Source organism: Melospiza melodia, chromosome 3 (genome assembly GCF_035770615.1).
Source record: "Melospiza melodia melodia isolate bMelMel2 chromosome 3, bMelMel2.pri, whole genome shotgun sequence".
NCBI classification, from domain to species: Eukaryota; Metazoa; Chordata; class Aves; order Passeriformes; family Passerellidae; genus Melospiza; species Melospiza melodia.
The window spans coordinates 112203162-112230709 of NC_086196.1; the positions used below are offsets into that span (position 1 = coordinate 112203162).

At 44.2% G+C, this 27548-nt stretch overlaps 1 protein-coding gene across 3 annotated transcripts in view; it reads right to left on the reverse strand.

The window, feature by feature from the left end:
• The window catches only part of RALGAPA2 (Ral GTPase activating protein catalytic subunit alpha 2), a 94342-nt gene that overhangs the window by 59531 nt on the left and 7263 nt on the right, over positions 1-27548 (reverse strand). Inside the window, exons 1-22 of one of the 3 annotated variants that reach the window (XM_063152682.1) lie at positions 23910-24264; positions 22082-22139; positions 20821-20864; positions 20170-20344; positions 18767-18882; positions 17428-17566; positions 16812-17011; positions 14530-14763; positions 13633-13806; positions 12673-12810; positions 11936-12084; positions 11645-11756; positions 10757-10994; positions 10079-10243; positions 8791-8931; positions 7393-7530; positions 6802-6884; positions 5887-5977; positions 5585-5764; positions 3367-3560; positions 2803-2901; positions 2412-2567 (exon numbers count right to left, since the gene is read on the reverse strand). In XM_063152682.1, the coding sequence (XP_063008752.1) occupies positions 2412-2567; positions 2803-2901; positions 3367-3560; positions 5585-5764; positions 5887-5977; positions 6802-6884; positions 7393-7530; positions 8791-8931; positions 10079-10243; positions 10757-10994; positions 11645-11756; positions 11936-12084; positions 12673-12810; positions 13633-13806; positions 14530-14763; positions 16812-17011; positions 17428-17566; positions 18767-18882; positions 20170-20344; positions 20821-20864; positions 22082-22139; positions 23910-23912 (3027 nt within the window). In that variant the 5' untranslated portion in view covers positions 23913-24264. Of the gene's footprint in view, positions 1-2411; positions 2568-2802; positions 2902-3366; positions 3561-5584; positions 5765-5886; positions 5978-6801; positions 6885-7392; positions 7531-8790; positions 8932-10078; positions 10244-10756; positions 10995-11644; positions 11757-11935; positions 12085-12672; positions 12811-13632; positions 13807-14529; positions 14764-16811; positions 17012-17427; positions 17567-18766; positions 18883-20169; positions 20345-20820; positions 20865-22081; positions 22140-23909; positions 24265-27548 lie in introns of those variants that run through there. The other 2 variants (XM_063152679.1, XM_063152681.1) reach the window with 2 other exon arrangements.

Below are 27548 nucleotides of genomic sequence, written 5' to 3' on the forward strand. Positions count from 1 at the left end.
CAAAAAGACCTCAGCTGAAGAATCCCAATTATGCCAACAGTTGATTTTCTGAGAAGAGTTGGTAGCTTTTTGGGATTGTGTTCTGGTCCTTTTGTTACTCAGCAAAAAGGAGGAAGTTGTGGAGCAAGGAGATGCTTATTGACTTTTTCAGGTGAATGAAGCAAAAAGTAATGTTACAGTGAGCAGCCAGCAACAGTAATATAACAGCAATAATAAAATACATTTCTATTCCTGGTTCAGGTATTTGCAAAACCTGTGCATTGCAGTGTCAAATTTTGGGCTGATTAACAAAGCTGCATTTGTTACCCAAACCAAAGGACACACCCAGTTGCAGTTGCTCCAACAGGAGTTTTCTGACCATCAGGCTCACCTGGCAGCAGAAGGCAGCTTTGCCCACCCAAACTGCAGCAGGCTATCCCCACAGCATCCCTACCAACCACTCCCCAGGAACATTTCCTGATTTTCAACCCCCTAACCATAGGTAAAGTACCTTCCCTAGCCTCCAGTGTGGTAGTGAACATCCCAGTTCTCTTTCCTTCATGCTGGAGGCCAGGGAGGGAAGGCTGTGAGCCTAAATGAATGTCATTCATAAAAAACCAGGAAAAAAGCCCAGACTGGGCCAGCAGCAGAGCAGTGCCACAGGCTGGAGCAGTTCAGGAGGGAGGCACCCCACAGATGGTCACTTGGCCCTTGACCCCTCCTGTGCTCCCTGACTGCGGCTCGCTCCCTGCAGCCGGCTTCTCCCACCTGGAGAGGTGATGCAATTCTTGCACAGAGTTGTTCACTTCTCCAGGGATGTTTGTTGTTAGACACTTCCACATGGACAAATTAGCTGCAGCTCATTACCCTGCTGTCTCCTCTGCTGAGCTAATTGCTACATCCCGGGCTCGGAGAGCCAAGGGAGCCTCCTATAAAATACACCCTCCTCACACTGCTCTTTTATGCACCCCCCAAGAGCAGGCTGCAAAGCTAGCCTGCACTTGCTGGAATAATTCTGTACTCATTTATAGCATATTCAAAATTGGATTATTTTGTTTTTCTAGCAGCACCAAAAGCTACACAACATAACAGCAATTTCCTGGTTTTGCATCTTTAAGTGAATGAGGAGCAAAAAGAGAAATACAGTTCAAAAAAACACTTGTCATGCAAACCAAAATATTGAAAACCATTCAGGTTGAAGAGGTTCCTGACTGTAATACTTTTAATTATGTAACTACCCAAAAAAGCTCTTCTGAAGTAGCCAAGGTGATTGCCTGGAGCTGGGCTGTTTTCTGTGGCTTTCCCACATAAATGCCAGAAGTTGCACCAGTGATCCATACAGAAGGAAAATTCCTCCATGAGACACCTCCTACCCTTCCTTCTGTGAACATTCCTTACTAGGGAGAAATTTATGCCTGTGCTTAGCAGACAAACCCACTCTGTGTTAAAAAGGCCACCCCAAGTTTACTTTATTTCTGAAATCCTGGAAAGCATGCTAGGATCCCTGTTCCAGTGATCCCACACTCTCTCTGATAAAGAGGCTCCCACTCTTCGAGCATCCAATCGTCCTGGAAACACAGGAGCAGGAATAAGGATCCTACTTCCCATCAACACCTTGCTCCAAGGCACTGCCAGTTAACACCTCATCCAGTTCCACAGCTAAGGGAAGCAGGCGGGAAGGACACACACACAGCAGCCAACCTGTGGTCAAGTGTGCCACCAAGAGGCAAATGCAGCCACCAGAGTGGGAAGCAAGAACAAAGAGCAGCAGCAGCCTGCAAAACAGCCAGGGAAACCATGGAAGGATTGCAGTGTGGGGCTGCAAAATATCCAGGGAAACCATGGAGGGATGGGCAGCGCGGGGGATACAAAATACCTGGGGAACCCTGCAGTGATGGGCAGCTGCAGCACGACTTGTAGGATTTTCCAGGAGAAAACCCCTGTCTCTATTCTTATCTATTTAAAAGGAGTGTTTTCCAAATGTTCTAACTTTTCAGGAGGGAAACGAGGGGGCAAGAATCTGGTAACAATTCCTTCTTTATCATCTCAGAAACAATCAAACCTGTCTGGTTTCCTAAAGGCACAACCAGTAACTCCCAGGATTTCCTGAGCGGTCCCTGTGCCCTTTGTTGCTAACCCCAGCAGAGCTGCAAGACCTATTCCTACAGCTATAAAAACATGCAAGTGCTCTTAGATAGTCTTTATTTTGTCCAAAGAATATTTCGTAAGAGTTTCCATGAGCACTGAGCTGCTTCTGTGAGACAACCATCATTTAACGGCCCGACTAAGTCTGTCCCTCACCTCGCACCGAACGCTTTATTCCTGAGGACAGGGAGACCCGGAACAACTGCTGTGCCCACAGCAGCAGATTTTGGAGCATCTCCTGCTGCCCTGGCATGGCTCAGCAGTGGCACAGGAAGCAGAGCTCATACCTGGTCCTGGCTGGTGAGCCCCAGGCGCATGACGAAGTAGAAGTGCACCAGGAAGTCCGAGTTGGGCAGCAGGTCCTGGCGCCGGCTCATCATGGCGCAGAGCAGCCGGAACGCCTGCAGCTTGCCCTCCTTGTACTCGCTGGGCAGCATGGCTGCCTGCAACAACAACACACCCTGCATCACTCCCTGCCTGCCCCACCAGCCAGCCCATGCTATGTGTGCCCAGCAGCCCTCCCACAAAGCACTAGCTCAACTCCAAAGAGCCTTTGGAGGCCACACGCTGTCTTGGCCAGCAGCGATGGTGGAAGTTAAAAATAAGGCAACTAAAGGCACACCCAATTCAGCTCTGATATAGAAGAAAATACTCCTGTGGGAGAACTTCAGAACTGACCTTGAACAGCCATGATGCAAATATCCTGAGAGGAGGGATCAGGACGGGAGGAGAGGGAGTTGACTGATTGTCAACGCTGATAGCGAGGTTGTCTCGGATCTGATGGTTTTTAAAGAACAGCGTTAATAAAACCAGTATCTCTTCTAACGCTCTTTTTTTTCTTTGCATTATTACATTTTACTTTTACTTTATATACATTCAGGTACTACACCTGGGGCTATACAGAGCTCCTGCTTCAGCCAAAGCCACCAGGAAAGCTTGGTCTATGCTGCTGCTGCTCCCTGGCCAAAGCAAACATTGCCAGTTTGAGTCACACTGTGGGCCTTTACACAAATATCAATGTCTGTACTACTTTTTTCTTTGCTACTGTTTCCTCACCCCATTTAAATTCTCTTGTCATTGGACAGGATTCTCTGCTGGAAACCAAACAAGACAAAGCTTCCTTTACAGCAGAGCCCTCCCATGCCATGTTTATGCTCCAGGTGCTAACACTAAATCCCATTTAATAATCATTTCCACAACAAAAGAAACATGTAATTATCATTAGCTGTAAGTACCACATACCTTTGCAAGTTTAAACCACAGCTCATAAAGGTAGCCAAAAACTTTTGCATGGATTTTAGGTGACTGTATGTTGTTCACATCTCCAAGAATTCCCAGGATTCTCCTCCACAGCACAGCAGCAGAATCAGGATGCCAACCAATAAGGCTTCCACCAGCAATTATACTGCAATCATCAGCCAGGAACTCACTGCTGTCTGTAAATTTAAAGTGTGCCATTTCCACAAGTTAGAAATGCAGCCTAAGCATGAACTTAGTCAACAAAATCTGGTCTTTACTCCTCCTAACAATCTTCCATCTCACAAGAATTCTCTACCCCTAATCTCTCTTTTATTGCTGGAGCTGCTTTTGAGTCAAAGAAAAACATGACAGCCAAAGGGGCTCACAGGTGACAGCATCACAGGGTACAGCACTGCCACTCCACACTGTCCCCACCCCAGAGGGCTTTACAGCAGGGAGGCAAATTCAGCTAAATGCAATATTCAGGTACCTGAGGGATGTATTCAATCAATAACTCGCTCTTACAGGTAATATTTTTATATTTATAAAAGCCCTTTCTTTGTTTTTTGGTTTCTTTTTAAGATCACACAGTGTAGCAAGACCTGGCAATGTAACTGGACAAAGGAATAAAAAACACATGGCTGAAGAGTCTTGAGGAATGTGCTCAGGCATCCCCACTGATGCAGAGCAGCTCCTGAGAGAGCAGAGCCTGGAGAAGGCTGTCAGGGATTTGTAATGGGATTTATGCTATTAAACAGTACAAATCCACACTGAAGTGCACATTTTAATGACAAGAGCGGGTAGCTGCTCTCCTGTCACAGGCAGCAGCACAGCCATGCAGCTCCTGGCATACCTGCAGCAATCAAGGCATGGAAGGAAGTTGCAGGAAACCTCTACACAGGCAGAAGGAAATAACTCATGTCCTCTGAGGACTCAAGGAAGGTTAGTGAAATAAAAGGCATTTTAGATGCTTTTATGTTTGAATATATTTAAAAAACAACTTTGGGGGTTTTTCCTCCCTTTTGTTTTGTAGCATTTACAAAGTCCCAAAGTGCTAAACCACATGTTATTTATTCAGCACATTAGAATGCCCTCCTACAGATCTGTGCTGAGGGAAGTGGCATCTCTGCTGCCCAGTGGCAGTGTCAGTGCTGTTCTGCCTTGCCCTATCAGGTTTCCACAGCAGAGCAAGCTGTGACTTGGCTGAGGCAGGAATGCAGTCAAGGGCACTTTGGCTCCGCTGGGCAAAGACACATCTGTTACCCACTTCCCCTTTCACTCCACATTACCTGCCAGGTTGCTACATGTGGGTCTTCCTCTTTGTACCCCCAAAGGAGCAATTCTTGCACCACACCAACAAACAATGAATTTATCATACACGATCGTTCTTACCATGGGCAGTATTACCTTTTTGTAAAGCAGCAGTCCCAGTTGGACTAGGTGTGTGCTGCTACATTAAAGCACAGATATTTCAAAGGAAAAGTCAGCATGAAAAAGTACCTTTGAAATTGTGTATCCATCAGGAAGGCAGCCTGTAAGACATCCCTACATTACTGCACTAAGCTCTGACCTAATACCTGACTCACACTACCAGATGAAGAGTACCTTTACAAATGGCAAAGAATGAACCACTTCTGTCCTATCAGTCAAAAAAAAAAAAATACAGTAAGACATTTCCTCAGACCACGCTGCTGTGAAATAAAACCTGTTCGCTTGAAACATATATTAGTGTGCTAATGGGCAGGCCCATGGGTGCCCAGCTACCACTGTAAGAAGCCCAGTTATCTTCAGCTGGGTGGGTGGTGACTTTCTGGATCATCATTTACTGGCAAATCAATGGATGATCCAAATCCCTTCCACTCTGAGTGAGTATGATGAAGGGTCCTTGGTGCCCTGTGCCACATAAGCCAAGAGAGGGGCACAGCTCCTCTTGAGAGGACACAGTCTCAAGCTACATCAGGACAGGTATAGGTTGGATATTAGGAAAAAATTTTTCACTGAAAGAATAACAAAGTATTGGAATGCTCTTCCCAGGGAGGTGGTACAATCACCCTCTCTGGATGTGTTTAAAAAAAGACTGGACACGGCACTTGGTGCTACAGTCTAGTTGAAGTGTTAGGGCATAGGTTGGACTCCATGACCTTAAAGGTCTCTTCCAACCTCATTACTCTGTGATTCTGTGGGGCACAGTGTGAGCTCCCACCCTGTGGGCCCGTGGTACCTGTGAGGTTGGCGGGCTCCTGCGAGGGGCTGAGCTGGAGCCAGCGCGGTGCCGCAGGATCCCCGCCCGCTCCCGCGGCCGGCCCCGCCTCGGGCTCATCCTCAGCCGCCTGCCAGGCCACCAGGGCGATGTCCACGTCAGCTGCACAGCCCAGGGACGTGTCACTGCTCACGCTCTCACCTGCAAACAGCACGGTGCTGCTCACACCTGCAGCAGCAGAGCGCCCCACAGAAGCGTCTCGGCTGGCTGCACCAAAATCACGGCAGATTTCAGGTGCTGCCCTTGGCAAAAGGGGCACTCACTTTTCTCCCTCTCTCTGTAATACCCGTGAGATTGCTGCAAGTCTGCTTTCGGATCCAACTCAACTGTACTGCTGCTCCTCTGCATTAGCACCTGCAGGGAAAGAATCCATCTCAGCTTATACGGCTCTGAGCACTACACCACACTCCAGCAAACTTCACGCCCACACAGTCATTAGAAATTAGCCACAACGCAGTCAAGACATCCTCATGAATATTCAGAGTACCCAAGTGCTTGTCAGTGTCCTTAGGAAAACATCAGGCTTTCCATTTCATTCCTTATCCTCCCTTTCACAACCTCAGTTTTCACACCAACAAGCAAGATTTTTTACCTATGTTTTTCAAACACACCTAAATTTGTTAAGGTATAAAAAAAAAATCTTTCAGCCTTCGTATTTCACAGAGATGATCAAGCTAAGTCATTTAGTGTTTCAACTGTTCAGTCAAAAGTTGCCATTAAAAATGCATGAAGCTTGCCTGTGCCGATGTCAACTCACACTAACATCTGCCATGCACGGCTGGTGATAGGAGCTGTGCTGAACAGAAGCATTTTCATCAGCACTTTAAACCATCAAACATTTATTCCAGTGTACTGTAGCTCTGTAATAGCCATGAATTATTTATCTTTTAACAGTTACAAACTTCTTGTTGATATTTCAAAAAAAGACCAAAGCCTTGTGTAAGACTAGAGCAGAGAGGCAACTGCAGAAGCAGCTGATGAGATCAGGAGGCACAAACTGATCACAGCCAGCAGGACAATAACCTGCTACAGGGCTCACTTCCAGATGCCACACCAGAAATGGGATTAATCACTTTTCACACTTTCACCTCCTAGAGTTTCTGAATGCTAAAAGGCTTCTGATTAGAAAGAAAATACTGCTAGGATCTTCACAGACATTTCTTTTGGATTTGCCTTACTTGCTCAGCTTCGTGCTCCTTTACATATCCCTTATTTTCCTGAACTGATTTGGAGTCTGAAGTTGAATTTCCAGCCTTTTTACCTAGAAGTTTCAGAAAGGAAACAAGAACTATAAACATTTGCAGGACCAAAACACACAAGAGATCTCATGTAAATTTCAGCTATGTTTACACATATTTATAGTTAAGGGCCATACAACACTTAAATGGGATAAAGAAGCTTTGAAAAATCCTTCAGAAGCATAACATACTTACAAGAGAGGAAGCGAACTCCAACTGCAGCTTGAATACACAAAATTCAGATGCAAGTCAGGTGAAAAGTCAAAGAGTTACATACAAAGTGCACACACATTCCAGGTTTCATTTTCCCTGCTTTACAAAAGGTCACATCCTGCATTGACAGTCTCTAACTTCTTTAAAGAAGTTCTTTCAACAACTTGCCAACCATGCAGCAACTAAGAAAATGAGCTAAAAACATATTTTAGAGGAGAGTTGGAAACCAAATTAATTTAGAGCAGCATTTGTGAGGCTGAACTAGTCTAAAATCTTTTCCTTGAAAAACACATTATTGCTGCACTTTATTAGCATTACCTTGGAAAAAATCAGATGGAATCTGATCTGCAATATCTGAAGTGCTGCTGCTTCGAGTTAGCTGCTGCTCTTGGTCTGCAAATAGGCCTGCAGCTTCTGTTCCTTCTGAATTTTCCAGCTGCTGAGATTCTTCAACTTCTGTTGATTTAATAACAACACAAAATATTTGCAGGAGCTCATATGTACATCTGTGAACTCCTCACCTAAGCTCTATGAAAAAGCAACCCTTGCAAATATTTAAAAATTCCCAAGATAAAATTTACAAGTTATAACTTAAGTTCTGTAAAATATCCTTAGAAAAACTGTAAAGTTTAGAGATGCATGATCAGCATAAAAGGTCTAGAAAAGGAGAGAACTGATTTTGGGAGTTAACAAAGAGGAGCAGGTCCCATGAACAAAACTGGGTTTTCAGTGCTGGAGACCCCAGCTGGGCCCTGTTCACTCTCAAGACAGAAAGAGCAGAGGCAACAGAACTCCCTTAAATGCAGTGTGGGGAGAGGCTGGCTGTGCTCCCTGAGTGCCTCCAGAAAGAGAGGAAGGGAGGAGGAACAAAGAAAGGCAAAAACGTAGAGTAAAAAAAGCTCTAAGGTACAAATAACTTGGGATTAGCTTGTGAGAACAAATCCAACCAGGCAACTTTTGGTTTGGCTGTAACTGCAAACGAGAAACAAAAGGAGGAGACAGAGGCATGCAAATGCCCAAGAGAAAATAAACTGACATGCTGGGGAAGGAGGAACAGGAACTCTTGAGATTGCAGAGCAACACAGCACTTGTAGAAATTAATTTGTCTTCGCATTTGGGAAAAAGAACCCCAAAAAAAACTAGTATCACTCCAGTGTTTCCATCCTGCAGTGTGCAACTTTTAATATTGCTTTACTACTTAATAAACAGGTATTTCAGAAAGTTATCTCAGGAGGCACATGCACAAAAACAAACATTTCTGGTATTGACTGACTTCAGCAGACTTTCAATGTCTTACAGAAAGCAATAAAATAAAACACTCAATGCAATTCACCAACTGGAACAATTTTAGTGTTTTCCCCAAAATAACTTGAGATGAAAACACAGCAAAGATGTTTCACTGAGCAGGAATCCCCAAAGGGCCCCAAAGAACCATGTACAGAATTCTCTCTTGCTACTGCAGGTACTGAGTCTGGGCAGGACTCAGGAGTCACAAATCCCTCCCAGGAAGCAAAACATGGGAATTTTTACTTTAGTTACTAGGCAGCATAGATCTAATTGCAATTGATGGCAGTCTTTAATATCAACATGAACAAAAATTGCTTTGCTTGCAGTGCTGCAAACATTCTGAGAAGAACCAACCGGACAGAAAGGGAACAGACAGAGTTTAAAAATATAAAGAACATTGATATCAAAGATGACTTTAAAGTACAGTACCTGACAGTCTGTGAGAACAAGAAGTGTAAGAGATACCAGGGAAGAGAGAGCTCACAGTGTGAAGCAGAAGAGGTACACTTTTAGTGGCTGGCAAAGCCTCATAAAGATGGACACAGTTGCTGATAGACTGGCTTCGCTTAGCTTACAGGAAAAAATAGAGTAATAATTATATCAGGAACACAGTGAAATATTGCAGTTCTGAGTGTCACAACACAACAAAAACCTGAGTTTTGGGATAAAGCTTTTCAACAGCAAGCCCAGGGGCTTCTCCCCTGAGATGTAAGTTAATATTGTACTACACTCTCCCACACTGAAAGGGTAATAATCAGGATTTCTGATCCACAGCAGCTGTGGAAGTGCTTTTTATTTGAACACACACAAACAAGAAATGTTGTGGATCAACACATCCAGGTTCTCCCTCCTGCTCTGGCAAGATGTCAAAGGGGAAAATGCTGCAGTGGTAGAGAGAACCCTTCACTGGAGTACAAACAGGGACTCACTGAGTTTAGAAATAAAACTCACACTGAACTGACTTTACTGCCAAAGCACTCTGTGATCCAGGCTGGAGGCCCTGGCTCAGCCATGGAGCCACAAACCACCCCGAGTGCTCTCCCTCCTTCCAGCTCTCCTGGTAAGGAACTGGGGAGGGAGCTGCACAGCCCAGCAGCTCCTGCTCAAAGCAGGGGGCTTCCACAGGAGCCTGCCCCAGCAAACCAGCACATGGAAACACGCTGACATGACATAAACAAAGGCCAGGTTCAGGCTGCTGAAATGCTTGAACAGACTGAGATCTGTTCCATGTCTGGGGTCTCAGTCATTACCCCAACATTCCCCAGTCTCCCTCCTGCTTTCCTCTTTGCAGAAGTAAACATGAGAGGAAAACTTCATCATGCCAAGAAAAAGAGAGCACATAAATAATATTACCCTTTGATAGCTGCTTTATTATATATCTGGTTTACCTTGTGCTCCCAGAAAACAGTTGTATCAGTATCTGCTATCTGCCTGTCAGTAATAAATGCTCTTAGGAACTGATAAAAATAGCCATGTACCTCTAGAAAAACCCCTAAAGCGAACAGGTTTAACTCACACTTCAATGTCCTGTAACTAAAAGCTTACACAGAGCATTTCCCAAGATACTTTGTGATTCACACTGGCCAAGACATCACGGACGTGCAACCTCTCTGCTGGGGCAGTAAATTATTGAGCTGCTTTTGGCAACAGCCACCCCTCAGAGGGAGATGTAAAACTGAGTGTGCCTGAGTACCAAAGCACTCAGCTGAGGTCTAACCTGTGGCTCTCTGACGGACAATGTTTCTTGCTTTCTCCACTCCTGGGGCCCCAGAGGTTGTGGCACTTCTGAATCTCATTGGCTCCACAACTTCAGGGTGACTTTTCCAGCTTAAGGAAAAAGATCTTCCTACTACAGCTGTCTTCTGAGGCTCTAAAACACCACCTTAGGACAAAGAACACAGAATTTTCGGGCACTGGATGCTTCAGTATGTATTTTTGCTGAAGTATGAATGGACTCAGACATGACAAATGTTAACCTGTACTTTACAGAACACAGGTTAACTTTCACTATTAATCAAAACCAACTGGCAGTTCAAACTATGTGCATTGATCTCAAGGTGGCATGCAAATGCAGCTAAAACACTATCAATTAGAAACTTTACTAAAAATACACAGAAAGGAATTTTTACAGAGTTGCCAGTGCCAGCCAACAGCACAGGAAACCACATTTAATCTCTGCCATCCAAAAAACTTTTAGGTGCAGACCCCATCCTGCCCCCAACTACCTCTCCTCCCCCATGAAAGATGACAACACACAAATCCCAAGTGCTTCACAATTAATTAAACAGGTTCTTACACCAGATTAGGTAGCATTTATCATTAAATTAATTTTTAAGGTTAAGCTTCAATTTTTAATCGGTTTGATACAAAAAAGCACCCAAGTACAAAGACGAACCTTTGCCTCTCTGCTTTTTTTCCTTCTGCTCACTGAGCTTGTCCAGGGGCAGGTTTGTCATCTCCACACCATACACAGTCCTGGCCAGCACAGCTGTCAGGGAGTCCATGATGTTGGCCCACTCGTTGATGAGCTCCTCCCAGTCCGTCAGGGAGGACAGGACACTGAGCAGCTCATCCCACAGCTCCCGGGAGATGTAAACGCTCAGGTTGGCTCTGATCCAAGCCACAATGAGGGTCTGAGGGGAGAGACACCAGTGGCACCTGGGGCAGGGCTGACAAGATGAGTTCAGCACGCCAAGCCCACCCCACAACTCCAACCTGCACATCGGCAAGGGCTCTTGGTGCTGCACATCAGTTGTGCCTCACCATTTTCCCTCAAAAAACACTCCCAGAAATAATGGGGAAAGTTACTGATGAAGGAAATTTAAAAAAAAAAAAACTCAGGCTAAATGTTGTCTGGCAAACTGAAATAAGACACTCTGTAATAACAGCAGAATGAATGACTGTCCTACAACCACAGAATGACTGAGCCCTGGGGCAGCACTACACACCCAGATACACTATCCAGGCTGGAAGTATAGTAGGAAGCATAAATGTCTCTTTCACTCAGCGTGACTCAGTTTTGACTTGCCAGCTGGACGTTTGGGAAAACAGTTATTTGATTCGTACACTTTAGAGACACTCACTGAAAATATCCCATCTGTGCTACCACAGTTTGTAACAGAGCAAACCCAACTCTCCCTCCATCAGTAACAGTTTACAAAATAATTACTAGCAAAACATGAGAAACCCCTCCTTCACTGTAATACAAGCAGGTTTCATAGTACTCAACTAAAACTGGGCAGTTGTGACAGAGCAAACCAAGCAGCCCCACTCACTCACTCACTCGGAACAGCAGCCCTGCCATGCTCTGAGCAAACATGTCCTTTGTCTGGTTCTCCTTTGGCTTCTGCATCACAGCTTCTGTTATTCTGAGGAGTATCTGCAGCATCTGTTCCCTGATTCCAAAACAAAATATTGTGTTCCATTAGTTGTACCTGTTCATTAATTCTGCGGCAAAGCCTTACTTACTGAGAACACAATCACACTTCAGACTTCACAGATCATTCGTAAAATAACTTGTTTGGTTGTGGGCTGTAACAACTTTTTCTCTTAGATGACAGTGTGTTAACCTTACCATGTCTTTCTGTTCATGGACAGCTCCATTATCATGCGCCTGAAGATGCTGAGAACAGCTTTGCAGGCATCCACCTGTTCCTTCAGCAGCAAAGGGACCTCAGTGCATGGCTCCAGCAGGAAAACGTTCGCTGAGTTTGTCAGGAATACCTGGCATTGACAGTCCATTTGCACAGTGTCAGGAATGAAAACAGGCAAGACTTACAACAAAACACCTGTGCTCCTTTAGTTAAACCTTCCCCTTTCCTTAGAGGAAGTTTCATGTTTTACCCATCACTTCATTTTTCTGTTATTCCAACAAGGAGCCTGGTGGCTCCCATCACACACCCACCAAGGCTCAGTATATGATTTGTGGGTGTGTCCTCTGCTTGGGCAGGCAAGAGGACATTCCTCCAGCAATTCATTTCCTGCCATCATATGCTTAAACAGCCACCAGTATTTTCAATAAATCAAGTTCAGAAAACGTAAATGCATGGTTCTGATTAATTCCTAGTACTCCCAGGAGGAAAAAAATTACCCTTCTATGTTAAAATACAGATTTCTGGCCTTAAGACACAGTCATGTGGTTTAATATACATGTTTTAGAGTGACACATGAAGTCCAAATTGTCTCTTACAGAACCAATCAAGCCCTGGTAGTTCTTTTCCTCCATCCCTGAGAGTCTAATGGAACTTGCAACGCAAGTTCTGTGGCCAGGCAGGTCACAGCCCCTCTGTGTCCCCCTCCCACCCAGCTCACCTGCAGAGCAGCCTGAGCTCCAGCCTTCACGTCCCTGTCCTCATCCTCCAGCACGCAGCCCCTGCTGACGGCGCTGGTGAAGGAGTAGGTCCTGCCCCAGCTGGAGGAGCGCTTGTGCCCGCAGGGCTCTGAGGAGAGCTGCCAAACACAGCCTGGTCAGGGGCAGGGCACAAAGGAACACGCCACAACTCAAACAAAACCATCCCTGAGGTCAGCAGCAAAAGCAGGGGAACTGGCATGGCATGCACTCATTTCCACAGGGAATTCCTGGCTATTATTTCTTCATTTCCGCATGTGGAATTTGAAGGCTCATAAAAGTTTTAGAAGGTATGTTACTTAAAATATTTTTCACCATTTTTCATGGTCACTGATTGTCGTAATACGCAGATTTAAGTGTGGCAAAACTTTAAATTCTCTACAAAACAAAGTAAAAACCCTGTAATTCTCACTGTTTTGTAAATCAAACTACTTACTCAGTACTAGAAAACTTCCCTTTAAACAGTGTCAAAGAACTTTTACTGATGGTTCAAAACAGGATATTAAAAGATGATGCACAGGAACTTTATCTACAGGTAAATTTTCTAGATTAAGGCATCCAGTTACAATATACAGAAATTAATACATATTGTCAAGTTTGTCACCACCAAAATGAAATAGCTCTCCATGGCTTAGGCCACCAGACAGTAAATTTTAGCACTGCAAAACCCATCAGTGTTTCTTCCACTAAGTTTCTGCTGTCATGTTTACAAATGCAGGGAATAACCACAAATGATGTTTCTCAAACCAGCAATTGTCTCTGCACTCTAAGTGCTACTCAGTAAGTATTTCAACTGTGAGTCCTTAACTGAAAGCATTTTTTAACTTCTATTTTCCCCCACACTTTAAAATGTTACTCCTCTACGCAGTGAGGTGAAAAGCCCCATATTGCAGCAGACAAAGTAAGGAACAGGGATACCATACATGTTTACCGTCTGTTTGCACTGAGGAGTCTTCCAAGGGAGCAACAGCATCCTGGCTGTCCTCCTTCTTGTCTGGCTCCTCCATGAACACAGGTTTCTCCTGCAGTATCCACTTCTGGTACACTTTCACCACCTTCCGTGTTGCGGAGATATCAGAAGGCGGCAACAAAAAAGCCTGAAAAGGAAAGTTCACAGATTTCACTCCACACAGGACACAGATGTGGTGCATACAGGCGCACACACCACCACCCACACTGCCATTTAAAGCAGCAAGCTTCAGTTCCCTCAAAAATTCCACAATCTGGCTGTTAAACTAGACCTAGGAAAGAGCCCAACCTCAAAGGCTGCTGTTGTGCCAGTGTGGTATTTGCTGGTGCGTAAGGAATTGATTAATCTGACTCCATGCTCTTAGAAAGCTAATTTATGATTATATAATATGATATTATATTATATATTATATGATATATTATAGAATGCTGTACTAAAACTATACTAAAGAATAAGAGAAAGGATACAGACAGAAGACTACAAAGAATGATAATGAAAACTCCTGACTGCTTCCAGAGTCCTGACACAGCTGGACTGTGACTGGTCATGAAGTTAAAACAATTCACATGAAACCAATCAAACAATGACCAGTTGGTAAACAATCTCCAGACCGTATTGCAAAGCAGCAAAACACAGGAGAAGCAATCAGATAATTATTGTTTTCATTTCTCTCTGAGAAATGGAAGAAAGAATCCCAGGAGAAGAATCCTGGGCAAAAAAGATTTTTCAGAAAACTTGACAGTGACAGACCAGCAAGTTTTGTGACAGACCAAGTTTGCCCAGCACCAGCCCCCCAGGGTGTGTCTCACACAGAAACAAGAAGCAGGGCAGCGAGCGGCTGCGGGCAGACCTGGCGGAACACCTCGTTGACGAAGTTGACGTATCCGCGCGTGGAGAGCAGGATGCCCTGCACCATCTCGTAGACGCCGCGGTGCTGCTCCTCCACGCTGCACAGGCTGCAGCTGCTGAGCCTCCTGTCCGACAGGCTGCTGCTGCTGCTGGACTGGCCGCGCTCCTGCTCGCCCGCCGGCACCGCCGCGCCCGCCTCCAGCTCCGCGCTCTTCTCCTGGCCCGCGGCGACCGTCTGCAGGCACAGCACAGCATCACAGAATTGGAAGAGACCTCTAAGATCATCGAGCCCAAGCTATGCCCTAACACCTCAACTAGACTATAGCACCAAGTGCCATGGCCAGTGTTTTTTTAAACACATCCAGAGATGGTGATTCTACCACCTCCCTGGAAAGAGCATTCCAATACTTTGTTATTCTTTCGGTGAAAAAATTTTTCCTAATATCCAACGAATAACTTCCCTGACATAGCTTGAGACTGTGTCCTCTTGTATCAGAGTCCAACCTGCAGCTGTCTTCAGGAAGCTGTAGAGAGCAATAAGGTCACCTCTAAGCCTCCTCTTCTCCAAGCTAACCAGCCCCAGCTCCCTCAAATGTTCCTTACAGGGCTTGTGTTCCAAGCCCTTCACCAGCCTTGTTGTTCTCCTCTGGATGAGCTCAAGCATCTCAACATCCTTCCCAAACTGAGGGGCCCAGAGCTGGACACAGCACTTGAGGTGTGCCCTCACCAGCACCGAGTACAGGGGTAGAATGATCTCCCTGCCCTGCTGGCCACACAATTCCTAAGGCAGGCCAGGATGCCACTGGCCTTCTTGGCCACCAGGGCACACTGCTGGCTCATATTCAACCAGCTGTCAACCAGCACCCCCAGGTCTCTTTCTGCCTGAACACTGTCAAGCCGCACTGTACTCAGCTTGTAACACTGGAGGGGATTTTTTGGGGCCAAAATGTGATTTTTGTCACCCCCTGCAGCAGCACCCACCACACTCTGGGATCCCCACAGAGAGCTCAGGATAGCCTATCTGGCACAACACTCAAGAACAGATTTCAGTCTGCCACTCCATCCAAGAAGGAATTTGGTTTTTGCAAACTGGACACTTCCTGATGGCACACAACAATTGAATTGTCCATGCCACACTAAGAGTGTAAAGGAAGGCACAGTGGAGAGGAATCCCCAAGTCCCCTTACCTTGGGGAAAAGATGGATTATAGCACTACACATTATAAAGCCCAACACCTTTCTGCCAGGTTTTGCTCTGGCACTGCCTGCGTCTTGCAACCTCTCAAACTATAGGAATTTGCTCTCTGTTGATGGAGTGACAAAACTATCTTTTATCTTCTCAAAAAGGAAATGAGCTCAGAAGCTTCTCTCTTCAATTAAGTGAAAAAGATACTTCATAAGACTTTGGAGACTTCACTTCAAACTTAAGGACAGCTAATTAGACAGAAGCTAAAAAGTCCTGCTTGGGCAATTTACTAGAAAAAGAAGAAAACAAAGAAATTAATCACTTTTGTGAGGTGTTTTACCAAGAGCAAGAACCTCTTGCAATTGGCTCAGTTTTTCTCTGTTTGTTATTTTGCCTTTTATTAAACCTTTTTGTTTCCAACACTACAACAGAAGCCATCCTGCTGATTTTATGCCTCCAAAGGTAGCTGAACTATCCTGGGTGAGTAAAAGACCTCCAAGAGCTTATGAAACCTGCTCAAGAAGGCTAGTATTACTTCAAACTGTGTTGCTTCTCTGCTGAGCCCACAGCTGAGACTCACCTATGGTTCAAGACCAAATGTAAGCTGAGATTGATTCTAAATTCTTGACAGGAAGCTGGAGAGTCTCTCAAAAGCATCGATTTATAAAATTCATTGTGAGGCATCTAATGCCAGAGGAGTCTCAACCATGAGTTTATAAATGAAATATTTCTCTAATATCTCACTGTAAACAGCTGCTATAACTGAGAGGAAAACAAAGCAGCCTTTGATGTCACTGGGAAATGGTCCATGGAACCACCAAGTATGACAGTTTACAGAGCAAATTCCAAAAGTCTAAATATAATACTGCTGAAGCTGGTAATGAAACAAGTTTGAGGGTAAAAAAAACCTTCTAGTGAATTACTAAAGGGTTTTGCTTGGAGATTCCCTCCTCCATCAAAGGAAAAGAAAATCAAATAAACAGCTACATCAATAATTCACTACGGGGTAGCATTTCTTTGTGCTTCAGCTGTCAGTGCAGTGACATCACCTGTAAGGTTAGCACACACGCAAGAAGAGAGGTCAACTTTAAAGCCCACCTGAATAATTTTAGGGAGCATTTCTCCTCCATTTTTTGTATTCTGAACAGCAGTTAAATACTTCTTTTCAAGGAAGAAGGTAACGAGCCACTTGATAAAAACCACTCGAGCTGCCATGTAGGGGATTTTGGTGCAGTAGACACTCTCATTGTTCCGTGTTGCAGTGACATACACCGGCCTTGGCCTGACATCAGGGATGTCTGAGGGGGGGAACAAAAAGGAAGAGAGAAACAAAGTGGAATCTTAGTAATTGCTTCCTAACTCTAGCTAAATGTACTGAACGTATCACCAAAAAAGTAACAGATGCAATGACTGACTGCTTTTATTTTATTAATGCTTGTATTCTATCCAAACTTTATCTCTCCTCAAGAGAACATAACAGCACAGCTCCTTCCTGAGGTTATCACTCGTATCACTCAAAACAAAGGAAAGCAAAAGAGAAGGGCTGCAAAAGCTGAAACAAAGAACCAGCCCTGCTACAATGTAAGTTAGTTTTACACAAAACCAGGGAGAAAAAGCTCCTCATCCCACAGAGCTCTAGCGATACACCAGCTGAGAACAGAGATGCTGCTGAGAGCAGTAACTTTTTTCTTCAAAGGCAAAACCCACTACTTACCCAGCACAGGCTTGTAGAGGTTGGTTAGCTTTGTAAAAGATGGGAACAAGTGAGGAAGATAGTATTTTCTGAACAAAGTAAAGAGAAACTTAAACCCAGTGTCTTGGTTCTCCTTGTTCTTCCACTCCAAGCTGGCAGCCTTTGTCAGAGAGTTAAACAAACAAAAAACTTTAAGTTAATGTGTTATACTGACAATTGTTTCCCCCAGAACACAAAGAAACCCAAGCAACTACACTTTAGCAAGAAAAGAAAAAGCAGCACAGCTCCAAAACTACCTTTACAAACTGCAGTAAGAACGGAAAGTAGGAACAGAGCATCCCCCCAAAGCCTGCAAGCTCACTGGAAGCCACTGGATTTGAGCTGTTCTAACCAGAGAAGAGCAACTGTCCTGTTTTGCTCTCAATAAATTTGCATCTTACATTTTGACAAAGTCGCTTTGAGCTCTGCTTTTATCATTAATATTTTCTTTGTCAGAATAAACACAAATAAACGAACACTGGAACCACTATGCAATGGGATTTGTAGAATAAGCAGGTTTGTTCAGACCCCACACAGGTAACAAGAGTACAAAAAGAAGAGTGACATTTTTGTCTTTAACTGAAGTGTTGCGAGACTCTGATATGTAAAACAAAGGGTGCTGTGGAGGAAGCTGATAATTTCATACAGCCACTTTTTAAAATAAAGCATTTATTCAAGATGACAAAACCCTTTCCAAATATTATTTTGGTCTTGCCTTTTCATACTAAAAAGTGTATCTCAAAGTATTTAATTATAATTTATCTCTTTTTAATAACAAGGCTCTTTAATGTTCATTGTCTGCACAGCTTCCACTTTATTTCAAAATGTTGCTTAATTTGTACTTTTAAAATATATACATTATCTTAATTTATTTCCTGTACAGATTCATCTGATCTACTTCTAATTAAATTTTATGTACATGTTACTTGCATCCTTTTAAAAACATCACAGAAGCCATCTCTCTTTATCTCTTCCTCCAGTGGTCCTTTACATTCCTTTTCATCTAGGTATGTGTCCAAAGAGAACAAACTGAATCTTTACCCCACATCAATTTTCTAAATGCAACCACGAGCACATAAAACAGCCAATTATTCTGCAAGTTTCGATAACATTCATTAACTCTTATCACAGAAGTGTGACAAACTGCTTATTTTCAGCAAAAATGGCACAAGGAAATACCTTTGGGATGATTTTCCACTTAAGAGTAAAAAATGTGCTGGGGAAGGGCAAACCCAGCTCTGCACAGATGTAGTGTAGGCTTAATTTCTACCACAAATACATCCTCCAAATATGAACTGTTTCAAACATCCATCCTCCTCACCTGAATTACCATATATTTTAGCAGGAGCTGGAGAAAATAGCAGGTCTGGTCTTCTGCAATTTTCTCTCCAGAGACAGCTGGCAAAAGCGGCGTTATTTCTTCTGGAAATATCTTTGCTAAAATCAAATATTTTAAGCATAGAACACATTAAAACACTGAAATAAAAGCTATTTTCTGTAAAAGATTGACTTGAAAATACCCATTAGGGCACTACCAAGCTGCTCAAGTCCAGCAGCTGATTGGATGTCCACAGTGCTGGCACATCCCAGTGAGGATGACACCAAATTCCTGACGGCTTGGAAGGGCTGACACCAGCAATTTTCTCTGTGAAAAATTGTTGTGGTGAGCCAACAAGGAGGAAACCTCCACACCTGCTTGAGGGGCAGTAAAATGCTCCTGCTGCTGCTGCATCTGAATTAAAACCACTCAAGAGCCAAAGAGCAAACCCTCAGAGGGACAGAAGTGGGCAGCTCTAGAGCCACACCAGCCCAGCAGCCGGACACACTCCGCAGCCAGGTCAGAATTCTAGGGGCAGCTGGCAGCACCCACTGTCCACTCCTCCAGGAGAGGCACACCAGGAGAAGGTTTACCAGCAGCACCCATTGTCTCCTCCTCCAGGAGGGGGACCTGGACGTCCCCCTGGAGGATTTGGAGGTCCTATGTCACAGACATCTTTTTATGAAAAATCCTTTCCTTAGGATTTTTCCTCCTGAGAAGCTGAGAGGCCTCAGGAACAAAATGTAAACAATGGTTATCTGCTGCTGTGGAATGCAACAGGATGTTTGTAATTAATGGCCAATCACAGCCCAGCTAGCTTGGACAGAGAGTCTGAGACAGCTGCCTTTGTTATCATTCTTTTCTATTCTTAACTTAGTTAGCCTTCTGATGAAACCTTTTCTTCTATTCTTTTAGCATAGTTTTAATGTAATATATATCATAAAATAATAAATCAAGCCTTCTGAAACATGGAGTCAGATCTACATCTCTTCCCTCATCCAAGAACCCCTGTGAACACCACCACAGTCCTAGGAGGATTTCACCCTATCATTGAAATTTCACCCGATTGGCGGGAGGAATGATGAGGAGAACTCCATTGCTATCAGAAGGCCAATTAATTACTTTATGATACTATTGTTCTATACTATATTACACTACATCTAAGCTGAAACTGAAGAACTCAAGTGAACAAAACCTCCTGACTGCTGACCAACAGTCTGGACACGCCAAGGAAACAAAACACCATCGCTCTGGGTGAACAACCTCCATATTGCATTCCACTTCGGCACAACACAGGAGCAGCGGATAAGAATTGTTTGGATCACTCTTTTCTCTGCTTCTCTCACTGTTTCAGGGAATGAATCCCAGAGGAGAAGGGGTTGAATCTCCCCTCAGAGCAGGCTCACCGTCGGGCGCGGCCGGGGGGCTGACCAGGCTCTCCAGCGTGCAGGGCCCGCGCGAGGACGGCAGCGGGGGGAAGCCGGGCACCAGGCAGGCAAACATCAGGATCTGCTCCTCGCCACAGTTGGTCTGCAGGGCTTGCAGCCACAGCAGGAACAGGCGGATTCCTTCACACCTGAGCTGCAAGGGGGCCAAAAAGGGCAGTGACACAGGTCTGTAGGTGCAGTAACACTGGCAAATAGTTCACAGCAGGCAGGGTGAGAGCTTCATCCCAGCTAGGTGCTGCAAAGTCTTGCCATCATACCAAGGGTATTCATATTATTAATATAATCCTAGCTCTAATGCCAGAGAAAGCTCAAAAAAATAGGTATTAAGCAATATCAATACCTAATTAAGCAATTAGGTATTAAGCAAAATTAGTTATTAAGCAATATCCTTCTCCAGGTAACTTCACAAAGGTCATGAGAGCAGCAAAATGACTGAAAACACATATTAAAATAATCGAGGATAACAATAATAAAACTTGAGATTAAAAGGTGAGCAAGAAAAAATTATAAAGCCTAACAATCTGGAAAACACTGCTACTGGAAAGCTGCAAGGTAGCATACTTCACAGGAATTTAAGTGAAAAGAAATATGAAAACATCAACATGATACCTTGAGAGAATTTCCAGTGTGCAAAAGCTTCTTCAGAATCGACCCTGGATTAGGAAAATTAAGTAGACATTATCAGACATGTCCCACCACAATGTTTTCAAAAATATTTCATAAAAACCTACTTTAATTTATTCTGGGGCCACTGCACTGAGTATTGAGACAACTATAGGGAAAAACCCCCAACTACAATCACCACCACCCAAGATTAACTGTGATGTCTCTTTCCTCTGGGTTTTCTTCAGAGGACCATGTCTCAAATTATTTTCATTATTAGTAAGATCTGTGAATTATACACATTCCTTAAATGGGCTCCTTCCCATTTAAGGAGTGCTCACAAGATTATGTAAAAATTATTAACATATATAGGAAATTCACATTAATGCACATGAAATGTTAAGCAAAAGGAAATCACATGGCAAAGGCGTAAATAAATGCTCTGCCAAATTTCGTACATCACTTTTTGGACACAGATAAAAAATTTTGCCACAAAGACCACTCAATAGAAGCATAGAGAATGTATCAGCTACAGAGCAACCAAGTGGAACCAATTTGGTCTGGACTAGTGCAGCTGAACCGTTGTGAAGTGGCCAGGCAGATGTCTCCTCTTGTTTTTGTCAGTGCTGAGTGGAAATGTGACAACAGCCCTTCCCTTGACCTTTAACTTCCGCTCATTGTTCCTCTGCAAAAGCAATTCCTTGTTCTGATGACAAAAATGGCAGCTGGTCAGACAGTGCTGCAAACCAACCCCAACCAAAAAGCACTACTTGGAAGGAATAGAACACCCCCATAAAATTTTAATAAGCAGCATAAAAACCCATTGTTGCCACACTGGTGGCATTTGGAAGCAGAATTTGAAAAGCACTGACGAATCCAAGGCATTTGATTCAGAGGAAATTATCAAGTTACACCACTTCAGTGGATTTCAAGGTGTTCTGGCCACCCAAGGCTGCTCTCTGCCAGACTCCTCCTACATCCTCCCTTCTTCCAGAAGCTTCCATAGCACTGGAGCATGGGGAAAAAACAGTCTTGGTTTGAGGAAGCCACCCATGAGTATCTTGTGTCTGTCATGGCCAAGGCCATATTCGAACAGGATGCTGGGAAAATCCCCCATTTCATGAGAATCTGGAAAAGACAGCTGGGGACAAACTTGCACAAATACCATATATTCATAACTCTACTCATATATTGCTCATTAAAAGAAAAATTGATGTGAAAAAACTACTAAAAAGTCCATATTTTTTAAAAAACAATTTCTTCTTACCTATACTGCGAAAATGCCATCGATAAAAAATCCTCTCTGGTAGCAGCTGCAATATTTTCTGCAGGAAACAAAACTAGTCAAATTCTCTGTAATAAAACTGCTTCATCAGAGGATACAGAGAAACAGATGCACAACATACAAATGAGATGGGAATACACACAGAGTTTATTTTAAACTACTGGCCACATGGACTAGGGCTTGACCACGGGTGTGGCAGCAGCACAGCTAACCTACTGCTGCCTCAAAGGTCTGGCAGTACACAGGGCTTCACATAAATTCCACACAAAAAACCATCTCCAACTTACAACTTTACAGCCATTGAAATAATTAGGAAGATATACTTAAACAGGAAACTAGTTTTGAACACTCTTCCGTTTGGAAATCAAATGAAATTAAACTATGAGTGACTGACAGTCAGAGCTCCTTGCAATTATCAAACAAAATGACTGGCACGAGTTTCTGCACAACAAAGCACCTCTAAGTTCTCAGTAATACCACATGCAAGATGGAAATGGATGATAGGTCACCTAAGCAACAGTGACACATGTGAAGGTGTTCTGCACAGAAGCTCACAGGAAAAAACAAAGCATCACAGCCCAGAAAGCAGCTGGCACTGTGGGCCACCCCTGGGAGGAGGGTGACAGAGTCACAACCACTGCCAGAGCGTGTGCTCGAGACATGGAGCAGGACAGACCTCTTCTGAAGCCCTTTATTGTCAAAAGCAAATTATATTCAACACTCAGAACAGTCTTGTTGGACACAGAACATTCCTTTCTCCACAGCAGAGGATGGTAGTCATGACAAGTTTGTGGACATAGGGAGCTAGACCTTGATCACAGACAGGCTGGTCCTCCACACCTCCACCATAGCATGTGCTCCCGACACAGCAAATAGCACTTCTGAAAGGTTAACCAGAATACAAATGCAAACCAGGCAGGTCCTTCCCATGTTCCTTGTACTTTGTTTCAGCGTCACTCCCCCAGCACACCATGGCAGCAGGACCCCAGGAGCAGAGGGTCCAGAGGTCGAGCTCCCTGTCTGTGGGCAGCAGGAATGCTTGGGATGAAGGATCTGACTGGCTAAAAATGAGGCCATGACTCACACTGGGGCTTTACCTGTTAGTTAAGCACCAGGCTTCTGCCAATCAGATTGCAGGATCCACGGACAAAGAGTTATGGTTATCCATCTAAACATTAAAACACTGGCAGCTCACCATTTCTCCAGACTACTTCTGGCATTAATCATTACTCAACTTGGCACGGGGCAGGAAGGAGTCCTAAGCTAAGCCAGGAGCACTCCTAACCCAACCTGACCCAGGAACTCTGCGTGGGAGCTGGGTCTGTGCCCAGGCTCACCACAAGCCGTGTGCCCGAGGTGTGCGAGGAAGAGCTCCAGGAAACAAAACCCTACGGCAAACCAGCCACAAAAACTGGGCTGGGTTCAGGTGTCACACTGCAGGAAGGAAGCTTCACACACTGGCACATTTATCATGGAAAATCAGACAAAAGCACAAGTATTTTGTTTCCATTGTTTTAGTCTGTTACACAGTTTCATCTAAATTTGAACACCAAGTTCCCTTCCAGAAAGTGAGCTGTAATGAGGTACGAGCTGCATAGGCTGCAAAACTGCAAAGCTCCATAATAAAGACCCATTTGAAAAAGAATTTGGTAACAATTTCCACATCCAAGTCTCAGAGAATTTCAGGTTGTATGCAGAGAAAAGCAGAAAACAAATGCTGCTGCACAGTTCAACAACGAGCAGGAAAAACAAGCCTAAACTCTAAACTGCACAAAACTGGGGAGGTCAGGGCAGAAAACAACAAGCTTACCATTCTGTTCTCTTTACAAAACACAGAATCCAACACCCTTGTCAGGTGACTGAACCAAAAACAATCCAAGGGTTCAAACCATCAGAAAGAGGACAGAAGTTCCTATCTGAGAAAAGCTCCCATATTCCAAAGTCTTTTCACACAGCAAAAAAAATGTGGGCACTTGAGTCACTTCCCTTGTGTTCTCCTTTTCAGCATCTCAAAACCAGGAAAACAATAAATATATGTATTTTAGAAAAATGCAAGGGGTGTGACCGATCACCTGCATGGTCTTGCCCCACAGCAAGGCATTCTCAAAAAGCAGCCTCATCCCCCTCCTGCACTGCAGACAGCACAGCAGCAGAGCAGGGCCACTCTAAATGACACAAATGCAGAGCCCACCTCTGCTCTTGCAATGCAAAAAGAAGTCACCCAGGTGCAAAGTCTGCATCATTAAACATAAACTCTGAAGGTTCCAAGCTAAGGCCCAGTCCCACCAGCACAGCTTCCAGCTGGTGATTTTTGCCCTTCACTCCCAGACTGAGGTGGTGTTGCAGCACGACAGGAGGCTGCACAAATCATGAACCAGCTCCAGTTGTTCCCTTTTCAACTTCACATTTCCAGCAACATTTTGTACACCCTCCCCACCCCTGGTGCTCTAAAGAACATGCACTGCTATTGCTATGTAACAAATGAGAGTTTCCTCCCCTCCAGCCCAGGCTGTCAGCCACACCGCTGTGAATCCGAGCTGGCTATTGACATCTTGTTCCTGGTTTCACACTACACTAATAAGAAATATTTTAAGAAACCCCACAGTGCAAAATAATATTGCTTTTTCAGAAAACACATAGATCTATTTAATGCTTAGTGCTTTGCTGCATCTATATGGTAATCCATTATAACACACTCGAAATAGAAATTAGGTATTACTACTGATCAACACATCAGGGTATCTGTCAGTTCTTTTAACTGATTATCCATAGTTCTTTTTCGTTTGGACTTCCTGCATGACTAGGAATAATGTTAACTTTAAATCTTAGTTTACACAGGATGCTGCTTTTTGAAAGCTGTGTCTCTCTTTTATCGAAGCAAAACAAAAACCACTGAGGCTCATATTTTGACAGACTTCCTCTGATTTCACCAAAACTGCTATTTCTTTTTAAACCCCTTCGCTTTTGCCCCCCTGGTTGAATCTCACCGTGACTGGCAGCTCTGTGCCCATCACCTGCTGCAGGACACAGGGCAGGCTGAGGCTGGCCCAAGCCTCACCTGGATCCCAGAGGATGTTCCCCAGCTCCATGGCCACAGGGGGACAATGAGCAATGCTGTTCTGCTGCTCCGGACATGCCAGGATGGTCTTGGATCAATGACAGCCACCCCCAAGGTGCCCTCACTGGGCAAATCCACCCCTGGAGGCAGAATCAGTGCCAAGCCTGCATCATGTCCCCTCTGAGGGAATGGATTCACAATTTCCAGGAGTCAGTGGCAGGTGGATCTACCTCAAGCCAAGCCCAGGCATAAGAGCTCTCCCAGGCCTCTGTGCTCAAGGGCTGCTGGTGGTTTCAGGGTGTTCAACTACCAAAGCTTGCATGAATTTAGGAATTTTCCATCTCCTATTCGCAGACTCAGACAAGCCAAGAGACTCAGTGTGCCTGCAGCAGCTCAAGCTCAATGGAGGGATACTCCATTTATTGCATTAATAAATTATTTACAGTTATTTGTTGAGGGAAAATGTCTGCCCAAAGCACACAGGGCACTTACCACTGCCCCTGGCATAACAAGAAACAGTAAGATCCCTGAATGTAAAACATGTAAAACATACAGCTAGAATTTACCACAGAATGCTGTAAAAACAGCAGCAATGTTATTGGAATTATGGCAGAACAAACTACAAATGGCTCCAAAAGTAATTTTCTATCTGTAGAAAAGTAGAGCTACAAGCACTTTCACTTTTATAAACAAAAAAGCCCCTTTGTTACTCTACTGAGCTTGACACTCGGCATTCACATCTGCACCAGGCTCAAGAAAGCACAAACTCCGCACAAAACACAGACTTGGGGAAGCTTTTCTACATCCGAAAAATTCTGAGCATAAAACATTTCATCCAGTGAACTTGTTGGATCAATGTAATGAATTTTATAACACCACCAGCACAACAGATATGACTGTTCTTAACTAAAGAAGAGAAATTATTGAGAGTGGGAAGAAATTGATCTATGTATCTCAAAACCATCAATCTGCTTCTACTTCATTAGAGATTAAAAAACCACAGTGTCAGAGGAATCAGTATTTTTTTAATTTATTATTTTAAAAAATCCCCAAACTTTCACAAACAGATATATATATATATATATATAACCAATATATAACCAACACTACTGTTATTGGTGCCAGAAAATGGACATAAACACAGTGTACCTCCTGGCAGGTCTGTGACACACAGGACTCAGAGCTGCCCTCAAATCTGAGGTTTTGAGCTGCTCCCTCAGGAGGGACACAAGGAACAACAGCAACCTGTTCTGCAAATGCACTGCAAATAGAGAGAGCCATGCCTCAACAGAAAAAAATTGTGTGTCACATAATTCTGGGCTTTTAGCCGAAACAGGGAAAAATAACAGTACTGCTGCCGTATCACTTCACAAATATCTATCTGGGAAAAGGCCAAGGCACCTTATAGAGTTAGAGCCAAGCATTTTGCAGTATTAATTGCAACAGTTAACCCTTGGCATTCCTCCCTGCTGGTTAACATTTCTTCTTTGAGTAACACGCTGTTTGAAGTTGTTGCTGTGTGGTCAAGCTGTGCAGCTTATGTGTAAAATTAGAACTTCCATAAATTACTACCAAGCCAAGTCAGTTTCCAGAGGATTTGTGGGAAAAGCTTTGCTGCCCAATACACACACTAGGTGTCACTCCACAACAGCAGCACAATCCCACTAAACCTCCAGGAAAGGCAAAGGCAGCAATTCCCTCATAAATATTTTTATTGATTTTTAAGCTGTTGACCCTCAGCATGGGGACTCAGGATTTGTTAATCCTAAGTAACTACCCATTTAGCTAATTAGCAGAAAATGCAGCATCCCCCGGGCTCCTGCTGACATCACACTAAATATGGAAAGCTTAACAATCAATTAGTTCTGTTTCCTATGGCTTAGAGTATGAATGTTTCATCACTTGGCATTTCTGACTCCCTGTCCTGCGCTGAGGCTCTTGGGCTGTTCTCACCCAGGGTTAGCTATCCATGGACTGCACATTGAATCCAGCAGATCCCCATCGTGAAGGGAATCGCTCTGACTCCCACACAAACACTGAAAGCATCTCCTCTCCCACGGGGTGACCAGGCTGCTGCACAGCTCTCCTCCACTGGGACCCCAAGCAGCCCCTGCTTCAGACATAACCATTGATTTTGTTCTCCTTCAGACAGCAAGTTCTGCCACTGCTTTTAAGGAGTATTAAGGGGTGGTGATTGGCCACCCCTTTCCAAGCCCTGGGAATGCCCAGTTATTCCCTCCACCCAGATGAGCAAGCATTGGCTACTTCCTATTCAATGTCACTCCTTATTCAAAGCCCCAGCCTATTAACGAGCTTCCATAAACCTGCACAGCCTTGCTCAGCTACACAGCAACACCTTCTCTGCTGGGCTGGGCTCTGAGGAAGAGGAGG